Below are 16613 nucleotides of genomic sequence, written 5' to 3'. Positions count from 1 at the left end.
CCTAGTGGTTAAGGTACTGTTATGAGGTTATACTATTATGAAAATGTACATCATTGTCCTGCTGTGTAACCCAAGTGCTCTTGAGCTTTAGGTCACTAACTGACAGGCAAACATTCTCCTTTAGGATGTTCTGATAGAGAGCAGAATTCATGTTATCATAAATTATGACAAGTCGTCCAGGTCCAGCCAAAGCAAAGCAGCCCCAGAACATCACACCACCACCACCACCACCACCACCACCATGTTTTACTGTTGGTATGATGCTCGCTACTGTGGAATGTGGTGGTAACTCTACACCAGATGTAATGGGAACTTTGTGTTTCAAAAAGTTCCACATTTAACTAATCAGTCCACAGAATATTATCCCCAAAGTGTTGAGGATTATGTGAGACAAGCGTTTGTGTTCTTTTTGGTCAGCAGTGGTTTGTGCCTTGCAGCTCTAGCATGGATGCTGTTTTAACCAGTGTTTTTGACAGGTATGGCCTGCAATTCTTTAGATGTTTGTCTGGGATTTTTTGATGCATTCTTGGTACATTTGGGTAGGCTGGTAAATGTTTACTCCTGTAAAGGTTCACCACTGTTCCAAGATTTCTTCATTCATTCTTCAATAATGGCTCTCACTGTCATTCAGTGGAGTCCCAGAGCCTTAGCAATGGCTGTGTAACCCTTTCCCGACTGGTACATAAATTATAAATGCGTTTGTTTTGCATCTGTATTTGAATCTGTTTAGAATGTAACATCATGTGCTGTTTTTGAGACCTTCTAGCTTCTTCTTTACATTGCCAGACAGGTTCTGTTTAAGTGAGGTTTAAATGCCTGGATGGAGCTAGTAAAATTGTGATTAGCCCCAGTTTATTTCAGTAAAGGTTTATTCAAGGACATTTTTAACTTCGGTTCATAGACTTGTATTTCCGGCACACCTGAAGTGTTGACTCTAACCACACTTAAGGTGTTGACTGAATAAAGGAACCATGCCATTATAAAAATATTAACTGCTTTTTATGCTTTTTCACACTTATTACATGTTACAACATTAAAACACTGTAAGATTGAAATGTTTCTTGTAACAATTTTTGCATCCCTCTAAATAGGGCTGGCAGGGCACCCAGGTGGTGCAGCAGGAAATTCCGCTAGCACACCAGTGCTGAGATTATGAGCTCCCGGGTTCGAATCTTGGCTTTGCTACCGGTTGGCTGGGCCAGACTAAGGGGTGTGGTCATCAACGCTGTGTAAGGACCTTGGTTGCCCAGGGCACCTCTACAGAAAGTGGAGGAGCACAGAGATCGGGCCGTGGTTCTCCGTACGCGAAGCCAACCTTACACGCAAATCCATCAAAGTCTAGGGGAATAAGAAGGGATTGGTTGACTGCGCACACGTCAAAGGGAGTGTGTGTCAGGCAAATATACACTCTCCTTGGACGCCGTTGGGCTCCCCAGCAGCTGATTGGCTATGCTTTATTGGGAGAAAAAGGGGGGTACATAATAAGATGATAAAAGAAATAGGGCTGGTCGGCTACATCCGACTGCCAAAACCTCACTTCATCAAAAGGATTTTGGACTAATTAAATTGAAAGTGCAATTCACTGGGTTTCATTGGCTAAGCTTGATGCAGGGTTTGCTCATGACTTTTTCCACATGTACATTTGAGAGAAACTGCAGATAAAGAATCCAGTAGGAAGGTGATTTGATGTCTGCACAAAAAGACCAGAGCAATGGTGGTGAACCAGAAAGCCTGGGGCTGCTAGTGAGGGAAACTCCTAGTGTTATCATAACTAACATCTGTAGTCAGCAAGTTAAGTAGTTCTATATTCATACTAGGCCGAGTAGGAATGTTCTGATCTGATTTTAAGTTCCAGTATCAGAGAACCAGTACTGGTCTTATACTGTACTGGACTGATATAAGATCAGGTTTAAAATCTATTATAGACCTAAAACTTTCTGTTACAAATGTGCACGACAACATGTCGTCCATGCAAACATTTTGTTTGTAGAAGGATGTTCACTAGGATGTTGACACAGACCTTATTAACAAGCTTTGAGAATGTAAAGATGCATTACTCTATCTCAAATATGGTTTTGGGAAGGAATGTTTATTTTATAAATTTAAGTGCACACATCAATTTATTTTATTATTTCATCCATTACAAAAGATCCTGTTAGCAGTCAAAAATATTTTGGTATATGTGCAACACATTTAGCAAGTCAGAAAATTGTTTTCCCATATTTTTATATGTACCCTACATAGATATAGTACAATATTATCATATAACAATAATGAACTGTAAAAAAAACAAAAAAAAATACACACTGTAGTGGAAGTAGCTACTTTACATTTGAAGATTTCACATATTTCCTACTACTAACTATTATAAATATTACCCAGCATTTTCTGTATCACTGTATTTCTAAAACAGAATTATTACATTAAAATTAAACCTTAAATTAAATTTTTACGTAGTTATTCCTTGCTGGAAAATTCTTTCACTGTGCTTATTACAGGGCAGGGAATAAATGAACTAATTCCTGGTTTGTGGTACAGCTGTACACAAGTCCAGAAAGACTTCATGTCTTACTTGTGTGTTACTTCATTTTTCAATCATGTGATCTCAAGATAACAAACTGTGATCACAACATTCTTGCTAATCAAGGCATCAGGAACTCTTGAATAAGAATTGGCATGAATGGCCGCTCAGGTGGCGGCGCGGTAAAATACGCTAGCACACCAGAGCTGGGTTTTCGAATACATCGTACCAAGTCTCAGCTCTGCCATCCGGCTGGGCAGCTGCATGAACAATGATTGGCTGTTGTTTATAGGGTTAGGGGCAAGTCGGATCATGGGTCCTCATAACTGGTGTAATTACGACCCTTGCTGGCTGATTGATGGCGCCTGCACAGGGCTGGGGAATAATGCTGATCAGGGTGTGGCTCTCCGTGCACAGTGCTGATTGGTATATACAGTGTATCACAAAAGTGAGTACACCCCTCACATTTCTGCAAATATTTTATTATATCTTTTCATGGGACAACACTATAGACATGAAACTTGGATATAACTTAGAGTAGTCAATGTACAGCTTGTATAGCAGTGTAGATTTACTGTCTTCTGAAAATAACTCAACACACAGCCATTAATGTCTAAATGGCTGGCAACATAAGTGAGTACACCCCACAGTGAACATGTCCAAATTGTGCCCAAAGTGTCAATATTTTGTGTGACCACCATTATTATCCAGCACTGCCTTAACCCTCCTGGGCATGGAATTCACCAGAGCTGCACAGGTTGCTACTGGAATCCTCTTCCACTCCTCCATGATGACATCACGGAGCTGGTGGATGTTAGACACCTTGAACTCCTCCATCTTCCACTTGAGGATGCGCCACAGGTGCTCAATTGGGTTTAGTCCATCACCTTTACCTTCAGCTTCCTCAGCAAGGCAGTTGTCATCTTGGAGGTTGTGTTTGGGGTCGTTATCCTGTTGGAAAACTGCCATGAGGCCCAGTTTTCGAAGGGAGGGGATCATGCTCTGTTTCAGAATGTCACAGTACATGTTGGAATTCATGTTTCCCTCAATGAACTGCAGCTCCCCAGTGCCAGCAACACTCATGCAGCCCAAGACCATGATGCTACCACCACCATGCTTGACTGTAGGCAAGATACAGTTGTCTTGGTACTTCTCACCAGGGCGCCGCCACACATGCTGGACACCATCTGAGCCAAACAAGTTTATCTTGGTCTCGTCAGACCACAGGGCATTCCAGTAATCCATGTTCTTGGACTGCTTGTCTTCAGCAAACTGTTTGCAGGCTTTCTTGTGCGTCAGCTTCCTTCTGGGATGACGACCATGCAGACCGAGTTGATGCAGTGTGCGGCGTATGGTCTGAGCACTGACAGGCTGACCTCCCACATCTTCAACCTCTGCAGCAATGCTGGCAGCACTCATGTGTCTATTTTTTAAAGCCAACCTCTGGATATGACGCCGAACACGTGGACTCAACTTCTTTGGTCGACCCTGGCGAAGCCTGTTCCGAGTGGAACCTGTCCTGGAAAACCGCTGTATGACCTTGGCCACCATGCTGTAGCTCAGTTTCAGGGTGTTAGCAATCTTCTTATAGCCCAGGCCATCTTTGTGGAGAGCAACAATTCTATTTCTCACATCCTCAGAGAGTTCTTTGCCATGAGGTGCCATGTTGAATATCCAGTGGCCAGTATGAGAGAATTGTACCCAAAACACCAAATTTAACAGCCCTGCTCCCCATTTACACCTGGGACCTTGACACATGACACCAGGGAGGGACAACGACACATTTGGGCACAATTTGGACATGTTCACTGTGGGGTGTACTCAATTATGTTGCCAGCTATTTAGACATTAATGGCTGTGTGTCGAGTTATTTTCAGAAGACAGTAAATCTACACTGCTATACAAGTTGTACATTGACTACTCTAAGTTTTATCCAAGTTTCATGTCTATAGTGTTGTCCCATGAAAAGATATAATAAAATATTTGCAGAAATGTGAGGGGTGTACTCACTTTTGTGATACACTGTATGAACTCGACTCGTGCAGGTGAAAAATGCAGTCTGTACTGAGCACGTGTCGGAGGGGGCGTGTGTCAGTTGAGAAGCGTCCTCAGGCAGCGGTGGAGGGTTGAATCAGTGGAGGATGCAATCAGGGTAATTGGACACGACTAGATTAGGGGAGAAAATTGGGGGGAAAGGTTGGAAAAATAGAAAATTTAAAAAAAGAATTAACATGAATAAAGATGGAACAGATGACTAATTGTTACAAACAATTAACACATTTTAGGCTGTAGGATATTATTATTTTGCCATTAAGTCATTTCATTTGCTAGCTTTGGTGGAGGGTACGCAACCTTTGTTATCTCGAGAACACAAGAAAAATAAGCCATGATCTCAAGAACACAAGATTTGTTATCTTTAGTTCATGAGATAAAAAAGAACACATGGACTTCTGTACAGCAGTCACTGGTCCACTGGTACTACTTTACTACAATATGTAATCATCGTATATGATACAAAAAATCTTTATAAAACCCATACGCCTTGTTTTTATTTATATAAAAGGAAAAAAACCTTTTTGGGAATGCAAAATAATAAAATATACAGTACCTAAAGCACACAAAAAGCACATGTTTGGTCAAACCATCACACTGGACACCCTACATTAATTTCTTTACCCGTGTTACCATGTCTGTTCCCTTACATAAATCATAGCTCAGTGTTTTTGACATTTCCTTTGGACAGTTGACATTCCTTTTGAAAATCACAGCCACCCAGAAGGTCAGAGTAGTGCTCCCTGACTGTTTGGTATAGTGGAGCTGTATGACCTATGTTGGGAACAGTTACTGGCTTCTCGTTGAGGAAAACCTGAAGTCTGAGTCCGTCCGTACAATCGTACAGGACAAACAGCAGGTTTGCCGCGTAAGGTACAAATTGGCTGGAGCGAAACTTGCGTCTGTGCTGTGAGGAGAAGTTCTCTGCTGTTAGTGGTGTTTCATCCCTGAAGAAACCCAACAGAGAAAGCAAAGGCAGAAGAGTCTCAGCATGGCCAACCTGGATGGTAACTTTCTTTTTTAGCTCCCCAAACCTGCAGTGAGAACAAAATTAAATGGTCAAAATTAATTACACATATTAACTTAAATAAGTGGAACTTCTTTACTTCTGTATTGAAACAAAGACCAATAGCTAGATGTACACAGGACACAATGTGCAATGCAAAGTGCTCTATTTTGCTCATGCTGATGTAGCTTCTGGCATAAGCATTTCAATCTACTAAAGCTGTAGCTTGTTCAACAAATTGTGTCTACTAACTGTGTTCTGCTTTGGATCAGAGTTGCCGTGAAATATAAAAAAAAAAGTCGCAGCTCAGGTGGCACAGCGGCAAAAACACACGTTGGAACCAGAGCTGGGATCTCGAATCTCAGCTCTGCCTGCCGGCTGGGCTGACTGGCCACATAAACAACGATTGGCCTGTTGTTCAGATAGGGGTGGGGTTAAGCCGGATAGGGTCTCTCTCTCTCATAACTAATGCAATTACGACTTCTGCTGGCTGATTGATGGCGCCTGCACAGAGATGAGAAAAGAGTGCTGTCAGGGTGTGTCTCTCCGTACACAGTGCTGAGCTGCACTGCACTTGTTAAAGTGTAGGTGATAAGATGCATACGGCATGCTGCCCATGTGTTGGAGGGGGTGTGGGTTAGCTTCGTTCTCCTCAATCAGAGGGGGATTCGGCATTGGTGGAGAGGAATTGGACGCGCTAAAAAGGGAGAAAAAGAGGAGAAAATGCATATAAAAATATAAAAATTAAAAAAAGTCAACAGGCATTTCGAATGATCCCAAAGGTGTTTAAAAGGGAGGGACTTTGTACAGGCAACTGGAGTTCCTTCACCCCAAATTTGTTAAACCATTTCTTAATACATTTACATTTTCGGCATTTAGCAGACGCCTTTATGTAAAGCAACTTACATTACAATTACCATATACAACAAAAAACCTTTATTAAAAGTGACTCACAATTGTCACCGTTTACAATGCAAGGGTTACGTTCCTTGCTCAAGGGCCCAAAAGTGGCAAGCTGTCAGTGACTGAGCTTGAACCAGTGACCTTTCAATTACTGGTTAGGTATCTTAACTGCTGAGCTACCACTGCCCTTTTACAAAATGATGCCAAAAAGTGGAAGCATATAACTGACTTTATACACCTGTTAGCATTCAAGTCCTGGCATTAAAAGTGGCATTTTGTGTTGACTTTAGAGAAACCACGTGTTATTGTTAGTTGTGAAAGTTTGTAGATTTAAAAATGGGGTTTGATTAATTTCAATTGCAACCGTATTAATCAAGCTCACAAACAGGTCTGACCAGCTGGAAATGACACACACAAAAAAAATTGTTAATTACCAGCATTCATAAAGCCAACATGCTGATCATACATTTACAATCCTAATCCAAATCCAAACCAAACGTAAGAAAGGGTTTGTGGGTTTCTGACTTCATCATGAGCTTGTGCTTTCAATTCTGAATCTAATTTAAGACTTTGAGACGCACAACCCACATACCTATAATCATATGCAGCCTGGTCGAGTCGCCTGAAGATGTCATGAAAGAGAGGACAGCTCGCTTTGCTGTTGATGTCATAGCCATATCCTCTTTTCCAGTACTGCTTAAGATCATTTTTGTATTCCACGACCTAAAAAATAGAAAACCATGAGACCGCTGTACAACATCTGCACCCTTATTCATTATTCAAAAGTAAAAGGACTCTAAGTGGTAATATGTAAGTTAACAAAACTAACAACATCCTATTTTTCTGATAATAATTATGACATCATACCTTTTTTATCTGATAAAATGTCTTAAATTGTGTGGATATTTTGTATGATAGTAATTATCACAAAATAAAAAAATATGGTACCTACTTTAAAGAGTTTTTCACTTGCTTAGCTAATCATTTGTATTACATTATTTAATCTAGTTCTTGACATCTTTATACTAATATATGCCAAAACTATTTGACCATATTGCCATTCGTTTTCAAGTTTTTTGCCACCACTTTGTCCTGGTCAGAGTCCTGCTATATACCGAGTGAGTCAAAATTCTGTTAACACTAATGGATCTATTCCCCGTGAAATGTGTGTTTGGGCTTTAAATTGTACTGTTGCTCACTGGTTTGAGGAGAGACTGTCCTGTAAATCATCTTACACATATGGAGTATGTTTTGTGAAAAAATGGTTTCCGCCATTCAAGCGATAATATAATTTTGACTCACCCGGTATATACAGTGAAGCCCGAAATTATTCATACCCCTGGCAAATTTTGACTTAAAGTTACTTTTATTCAACCAGCAATTTTTTTTTTGACCAGAAATGACACAGGTGTCTTCCAGAAGATAATAAGACGATGTACAAGAGGCATCATTATGGAAAAAAATATTTCCCAGCTTTTATTTACATTTGAACAAAAAGTGGCATGTCCAAAATTATTCATACCCTTTGCAAACTGTCACAGTCTATGGGAAAATCCAAAGTTCTATACCATTCCAAATAGTCCAAGCTGTTCTAAAGCATCCTAATTACCCTGATTCATTGGGAACAGCTGTTTTAATCAACTCAACAGGTGAAAAACAGCAACTCTCTGCAGTTGGTTTGTGGACAGTCATGGCTAAGACAAAGGAGCTCACTAAGGACCTGCGGCTGTGCATTGTGGCAGCTCACAAGTCAGGAAAGGGCTATAAGGCCATATCTAAATGTTTTCAAGTTCCAGTGGCTACAGTGCAAAGTATTATTAAAAAATACAAGACATTCCGCACTGTGGAAAATCTCAGAGGACGTGGTCGGAAGCCAAAAGTGACACCTGTGCTGGCCAGGAGGATAGTGAGAGAGGTGAAAAAGAATCCAAGGATCACCACCAAGGCCATCCTGGTGAATCTGGGCTTTGCTGGTGGCAACGTCTCAAGGCAGACAGTCCAACGGACACTGCACACTGCTGGGTTCCACGGACGCAGACCAAGGAGGACGCCACTTCTCCAGAAAAGGCACACAAAAGCTCGCTTGGCCTTTGCAAATGCTCATCTGGACAAAGAAGAAGACTTCTGGTCTTCTGTTTTATGGTCAGATGAAACAAAAATTGAATTGTTTTGCCACAATGATGTATCCTTCATTTGGCGTAAAAAAGGAGAAGCCTTCAACCCTAAGAACACCATCCCCACTGTCAAACATGGTGGTGGGAACCTAATGATTTGGGGGTGTTTTTCAGCCAATGGACCAGGGAACCTAATCACAGTAAACGGCATCATGAAAAAAGATCAATACATCAAGATTCTCAACAACAACATCAGGCAGTCTGCAGAGAAACTTGGCCTTGGGCACCAGTGGACATTTCAGCACGACAACGACCCAAAACACACAGCAAAAGTGGTGAAGAAATGGTTAGCGGACAAAAACATTAACATTTTGCAGTGGCCCAGCCAGAGTCCTGACTTGAATCCAATTGAGAATCTGTGGAGGGAGCTAAAGATCAGGGTGATGGCAAGGAGACCCTCCAACCTGAAAGAGTTGGAGCTCATCGCTAAAGATGAATGGGCAAAAATACCAGTGGAGACATGCAAAAAGCTGGTCAGCAATTATAGGAAGCGTTTGATTGCTGTAATAGCCAATAAAGGCTTTTCTATTAATTATTGAGAAGGGTATGAATAATTTTGGACATGCCACTTTTTGTTCAAATGTAAATAAAAGCTGAGAAATATTTTTTTCCATAATGATGCCTCTTGTACATCGTCTTATTATCTTCTGGGAGACGCCTGTGTCATTTCCGGTCCAAAAAAAAAATTGCTGGTTGAATAAAAGTAACTTTAAGTCAAAATTTGCCAGGGGTATGAATAATTTCGGGCTTCACTGTATATATACTGTATATTAGTGCTGGCTCCATACCACTTTTTTATGTATGATACCGGTACTGCAAATTATGTATCTGCCAATACTGATACCAATTCGATACCGTCATTTCTCCTCTCAAACAACTAAGCAGTAATAATACATGTCTCAATGCACCATGGTTAAACTAGCTATCTAAATAACAATGCTCAGACTGTAAAACAAATATTCTAAAGGAATAAATACAGAAGCTACAACATCACACTTATACAGAACTGCTGTTTTTATTTTCACTTTTACACACAGAACATTTAGCAGCATTTTTGGCTTGTTTAGCAAAAGTGTCTACAATTGGAAGATGTGGATGTCAATCAAACCCGATGGACCAATTAGAATTGACGCAGAGTTTAGTTTTTTTCGTTAAAGTTCTGTCAAGTTTTTGGATTATTAAAAACCAAAGTGTGCTTATTAAAAACCCTGCTGGATTTTGAAGAGGACGTCTGTGGCTAAACGGGAAATGGTGTAGTTTGTTTTATTTCATAACACTAATGGATTAATCGTTGAGGATGTGAGAGATCTCCAAGAGATAAGATAGGTTCAAGATAGGTTTTCTTGATCTCAGGTGAGCGATTTATCATTTATAAAGCGATTGTTATTGTGTTTAAAGTGTTTTTAGATGTGGCAGTAGTAGATTATTTAAAATGCTAAAAGTTTAAGTAGATCAGTGTGTTTTAATTTCTGAATGGATGTTGCAGATGAGTTGTAGATCAGTGGCACATGTTAATGATGTCATCAAGTTACGGCAGTTGCCAAGTGAGTGGCAATAAACAGCACACTGTTGGAACGTATTTTCGTGTGTTATTTGCTTTACACACAAACAATGGCCTTATTTACATCAAATGTTATTTACATTAAGCAACAGTGTCGGATCAGATTACACGTTTTTTTTCCTTCCGATATCCGATCCGAGATATATATATATATACAGTGTATCACAAAAGTGAGTACACCCCTCACATTTCTGCAAATATTTTATTATATCTTTTCATGGGACAACACTATAGAAATAAAACTTGGATATAACTTAGAGTAGTCAGTGTACAACTTGTATAGCAGTGTAGATTTACTGTCTTCTGAAAATAACTCAACACACAGCCATTAATGTCTAAATGGCTGGCAACATAAGTGAGTACACCCCACAGTGAACATGTCCAAATTGTGCCCAAAGTGTCAATATTTTGTGTGACCACCATATTATCCAGCACTGCCTTAACCCTCCTGGGCATGGAATTCACCAGAGCTGCACAGGTTGCTACTGGAATCCTCTTCCACTCCTCCATGATGACATCACGGAGCTGGTGGATGTTAGACACCTTGAACTCCACTTGAGGATGCGCCACAGGTGCTCAATTGGGTTTAGTCCATCACCTTTACCTTCAGCTTCCTCAGCAAGGCAGTTGTCATCTTGGAGGTTGTGTTTGGGGTCGTTATCCTGTTGGAAAACTGCCATGAGGCCCAGTTTTCGAAGGGAGGGGATCATGCTCTGTTTCAGAATGTCACAGTACATGTTGGAATTCATGTTTCCCTCAATGAACTGCAGCTCCCCAGTGCCAGCAACACTCATGCAGCCCAAGACCATGATGCTACCACCAACATGCTTGACTGTAGGCAAGATACAGTTGTCTTGGTACTTCTCACCAGGGCGCCGCCACACATGCTGGACACCATCTGAGCCAAACAAGTTTATCTTGGTCTCGTCCGACCACAGGGCATTCCAGTAATCCATGTTCTTGGACTGCTTGTCTTCAGCAAACTGTTTGCGGGCTTTCTTGTGCGTCAGCTTCCTTCTGGGATGACGACCATGCAGACCGAGTTGATGCAGTGTGCGGCGTATGGTCTGAGCACTGACAGGCTGACCTCCCACGTCTTCAACCTCTGCAGCAATGCTGGCAGCACTCATGTGTCTATTTTTTAAAGCCAACCTCTGGATATGACGCCGAACACGTGGACTCAACTTCTTTGGTCGACCCTGGCGAAGCCTGTTCCGAGTGGAACCTGTCCTGGAAAACCGCTGTATGACCTTGGCCACCATGCTGTAGCTCAGTTTCAGGGTGTTAGCAATCTTCTTATAGCCCAGGCCATCTTTGTGGAGAGCAACAATTCTATTTCTCACATCCTCAGAGAGTTCCTTGCCATGAGGTGCCATGTTGAATATCCAGTGGCCAGTATGAGAGAATTGTACCCAAAACACCAAATTTAACAGCCCTGCTCCCCATTTACACCTGGGACCTTGACACATGACACCAGGGAGGGACAACGACACATTTGGGCACAATTTGGACATGTTCACTGTGGGGTGTACTCACTTATGTTGCCAGCTATTTAGACATTAATGGCTGTGTGTTGAGTTATTTTCAGAAGACAGTAAATCTACACTGCTATACAAGCTGTACACTGACTACTCTAAGTTATATCCAAGTTTCATGTCTATAGTGTTGTCCCATGAAAAGATATAATGAAATATTTGCAGAAATGTGAGGGGTGTACTCACTTTTGTGATACACTGTATATATAATGTTTTAATGCCTACACAAATGTGCTGTCAGACCATCAGTAAGCACTAACATTTACCTCACAGGACAAATTAGATTATACCTGAGCATCAGTTTCATTCAGTAGATTACACCACAGAGAATTCTCCGACTTGATGGCGAACTCATAGGAGCACAGAAAGAAAGCTGCTTCGACCAGATCTGTGGGAACAACACAAATATAAGCCTATTTTACTCATAACAATGAAGGTACTTTCATGTCATCAATGGGTTTTAAGAATGTTTTAAGTCAAATAAGTAATTTATTACTGTTGAACACATTCTGTACAAAATGTAAAAACTGTTTTATAAGGAACCATTGCATCCATCACAGACAGATTTGTTTGATTAGGTCTTTTTCAGGAAGGTAACATGAGCCAAACTCCATATTTACAGAAAGCTTAGGACTGAACCGTAGACACTGCAGCTGTATTAATATGGGGCATTGGTAGCCTAGCCATTGGTAGGTGGTAGGCTTTCAGTGCCGATCCAGAACCAAGATAAAAACGGGAGGAAAAAGGAAGAGTATACAGACCAGATCTACTGTGGCGACTCCTAAATACAGGAGCAGTGAAAAGAAATAATAATAATAATTACATTTTGGTATTGGTCCATTTCTGATAACTGTTTTTTAAATATATAGTATATACATTATTGGTATTCCTGCTAAAAGCACTACAAAGTGCTCATGACTTTTTAGCTTTTAGTTGGCCTTGATTAAAAAAGTAGCATAATTTTGTGACAGATATCATGAAAAAGGCCGAAAAAACAAACTGTTGTTAAAAATCTCTTCCACTCTTTTTCTTGTTCATGTGCAGGGTCTTTCTCCAAATACAGATGGGGAAACAGCTGGAAAAAAGACAACACCCTATCCCAGCTGATAACCATTTCATACATTTTAAGAATGTTTTAAGTCAAATAAGTAATTTATTACTGTTGAACACATTCTGTACAAAATGTAAAAACTGTTTTATAAGGAACCGTTGCATCCATCACAGACAGATTTGTTTGATTAGAAGTAAAAATGCTGGATGTCAGAATATGTTTTATGTCACCTTTAGGTAATGTGTCTGTTTACTGAATCATTTGGAAGGGGTGAAAAGACTGCACTGTAACTCCCTATACAGCGCTGCATGTAAAGCTTTTCCTAAGGGGCGTTTTCTATGTTTACATTTCTGATTTTGTTATTTTTTCTTTTGTGCTATGGAGTGTTGTGAAACAGTCTTGTCCTTCTTTTCTATATCGCAATGTCATGATGTATCGACAAATTACAGAACAAACAGTAAAAGCATGAATGTAAATCTTGTTCAGTCTCTTGCAATCAATCTTCTACATACACTCACTCACTTTCTTAACCGCTTATCCAATTAGGGTCACGGGGGGTGGTTTTGGAGCCTATCTCAGCTTTTCAATGGGAGCAAGGCACACAGTAACACCCAGTCCATCACAGGGCAGACACACACACACACACACACACACATTCACCAATAGGGCAATTCAGTGTCTCTTATTAACCTGACTGCATGTTTTTGGACTGTGGGAGGAAACCGGAGCTCCCGGAGGAAATCCACGCAGACACTGGGAGAACATGCAAACTCTGCACACCTGGGGATTTAACCCAGGATCTTCTTGCTGTGAGGCGACAGTGCTACCCACCCAGCCACCAAACCACCCTTCTACATACACTATTGTTTTATTTTGCACTATTGCTGTTCCACATTGAAGAGCTGCAGCACATTTACAGATTATACTGATATGTTGACAATATGGCTAAAATATTATGACTATCTTGTTCATAATCAAGGACACAAGAACCTGGCATTGTGGTGACACTGACATTCTCATTGACAAATATTTTTGGTACATAAATTAAGAATTTTAAACAAGTTACAAGCTTTTGCTGGTAATCCATTCTGTGGTTCAGTTTGAATGAATTGTTTTGAGAAATGCATTTACCGTAGTGCAAATATTCATGAAGATTTAAGAAATGCACCAAAGTGACTGAAAAAAAAAACTGTAACATCAAAACCTGAAAATAAACACAGTCCCTAAATCTGTATTTATACCTTAATAATAAGTTAGGCCTACTTGTGTCATAAATTAAGTAGAATAAAAAATAATAACCTGGAGTTATATGGCTGTAGGGAACCTGCAAGCGACTGGCCATCCGTCTTCGGACTTCATCCATTTCTACAGATGACTTGAACACTTTAACCTCCTTCAGAGCGGTCTTGTTGTTCTCAACATCTGCAACAAATCTTTGGCATTTATCAAAGTACCTCATGAGTGAATCATTCACATAGTGGTTGAATCCCAAATCTATAAAGGAATAGAAAGAAACGTGAATTAACAACATTCAGAGAAATCTATAACAAATTTAAACTTTTCAGATACCACTGAATACTTGCTTACTGCCAAAAGGTTCATCATCTGAATGGGTTTGGATCTATTGATCCCTCACAGCTATTAAGCAGTTTGTAATGTTTATTTATTAATTAGAATTTTAACGTCATGTTTTACACTTTGGTTACATTCATGACAGAACAGGTAGTTACTCTATACACAAGATTTATCAGTTCACAAGTGTAATGTCAAACACAGTCATGGATCGCTGACACACCATAGCTGGAATCTCGAATACATCGTATTGAGGAAGGCTGGGCTGAGGGGCCACATGAACAATGATTGGCCTGTTGTTCATATAAGGGCGGGGCATTAAGCCGGATAGGTACTTTCCAGTAACTGATGCAACTACAACCTCTGCTTACGGCTGCTGCTGCCCACGTTTCAGAGGGGGCGTGGGTTAGCTTCGTTCTCCTCAAATCAGAGTGGGGGTCGGCATTAGTGGAGAGGAAGCGTGACACATTTTATATATATATATATATATATATATATACAGTGTATCACAAAAGTGAGTACACCCCTCACATTTCTGCAAATATTTCATTATATCTTTTCATGGGACAACACTATAGACATGAAACTTGGATATAACTTAGAGTAGTCAGTGTACAACTTGTATAGCAGTGTAGATTTACTGTCTTCTGAAAATAACTCAACACACAGCCATTAATGTCTAAATAGCTGGCAACATAAGTGAGTACACCCCACAGTGAACATGTCCAAATTGTGCCCAAATGTGTCGTTGTCCCTCCCTGGTGTCATGTATCAAGGTCCCAGGTGTAAATGGGGAGCAGGGCTGTTAAATTTGGTGTTTTGGGTACAATTCTCTCATACTGGCCACTGGATATTCAACATGGCACCTCATGGCAAAGAACTCTCTGAGGATGTGAGAAATAGAATTGTTGCTCTCCACAAAGATGGCCTGGGCTATAAGAAGATTGCTAACACCCTGAAACTGAGCTACAGCATGGTGGCCAAGGTCATACAGCGGTTTTCCAGGACAGGTTCCACTCGGAACAGGCTTCGCCAGGGTCGACCAAAGAAGTCGAGTCCACGTGTTCGGCGTCATATCCAGAGGTTGGCTTTAAAAAATAGACACATGAGTGCTGCCAGCATTGCTGCAGAGGTTGAAGACGTGGGAGGTCAGCCTGTCAGTGCTTAGACCATACGCCGCACACTGCATCAACTCGGTCTGCATGGTCGTCATCCCAGAAGGAAGCTGACGCACAAGAAAGCCAGCAAACAGTTTGCTGAAGACAAGCAGTCCAAGAACATGGATTACTGGAATGCCCTGTGGTCTGACGAGACCAAGATAAACTTGTTTGGCTCAGATGGTGTCCAGCATGTGTGGCGGCGCCCTGGTGAGAAGTACCAAGACAACTGTATCTTGCCTACAGTCAAGTATGGTGGTGGTAGCATCATGGTCTTGGGCTGCATGAGTGTTGCTGGCACTGGGGAGCTGCAGTTCATTGAGGGAAACATGAATTCCAACATGTACTGTGACATTCTGAAACAGAGCATGATCCCCTGCCTTCGAAAACTGGGCCTCATGGCAGTTTTCCAACAGGATAATGACCCCAAACACAACCTCCAAGATGACAACTGCCTTGCTGAGGAAGCTGAAGGTAAAGGTGATGGACTAAACCCAATTGAGCACCTGTGGCGCATCCTCAAGTGGAAGGTGGAGGAGTTCAAGGTGTCTAACATCCACCAGCTCCGTGATGTCATCATGGAGGAGTGGAAGAGGATTCCAGTAGCAACCTGTGCAGCTCTGGTGAATTCCATGCCCAGGAGGGTTAAGGCAGTGCTGGATATTAATGGTGCTCACACAAAATATTGACACTTTGGGCACAATTTGGACATGTTCACTGTGGGGTGTACTCACTTACCCAGACACAGGGAGAACATGCAAATTTTACACAGAAAGGACCTGGACTCTCCCACATGGGGATCGAACCCAGGACTTTCTTGCTGTGAGGCGACAGTGCTACCCACCGAGCTGCCCCAAGCTACCTTAAATAAAGCCTTGCTTTGTTAATTAGCTAATCTGGCTTTCCAGTCAAAGTTATAGAACTGGAGAATGATGTGCATGTTGAATATGTTTTCCTAAGCTCACTGGTGTAGTATCTTGTACAGATGAATTAGATGTTATTTAGTAAGACAAATATACAAAAAGGGACAATATTTTTTTACAGCACTGTACAGTATAATGAACGTTTTCTTAGCACTTTA

The 16613-nt window shown here is 41.0% G+C and overlaps 1 protein-coding gene across 1 annotated transcript in view; it reads right to left on the bottom strand.

Annotated features, from left to right (window-relative positions):
* Nucleotides 1-5066: 5066 nt before the first annotated feature.
* Nucleotides 5067-16613, bottom strand: part of minpp1b (multiple inositol-polyphosphate phosphatase 1b) — a 16946-nt gene continuing 5399 nt past the window's right edge. The window contains exons 2-5 of the mRNA XM_063003830.1: nucleotides 14103-14297; nucleotides 12043-12140; nucleotides 7075-7205; nucleotides 5067-5607 (exon numbers count right to left, since the gene is read on the bottom strand). Of these exons, the coding sequence (XP_062859900.1) occupies nucleotides 5229-5607; nucleotides 7075-7205; nucleotides 12043-12140; nucleotides 14103-14297 (803 nt within the window). The 3' untranslated portion in view covers nucleotides 5067-5228. The remainder of the gene's footprint in view (nucleotides 5608-7074; nucleotides 7206-12042; nucleotides 12141-14102; nucleotides 14298-16613) is intronic.

Source organism: Trichomycterus rosablanca, chromosome 10, assembly GCF_030014385.1.
Source record: "Trichomycterus rosablanca isolate fTriRos1 chromosome 10, fTriRos1.hap1, whole genome shotgun sequence".
In the NCBI taxonomy this organism is placed as follows: domain Eukaryota; kingdom Metazoa; phylum Chordata; class Actinopteri; order Siluriformes; family Trichomycteridae; genus Trichomycterus; species Trichomycterus rosablanca.
This window is presented reverse-complemented; position numbering and strand designations above follow the sequence as displayed.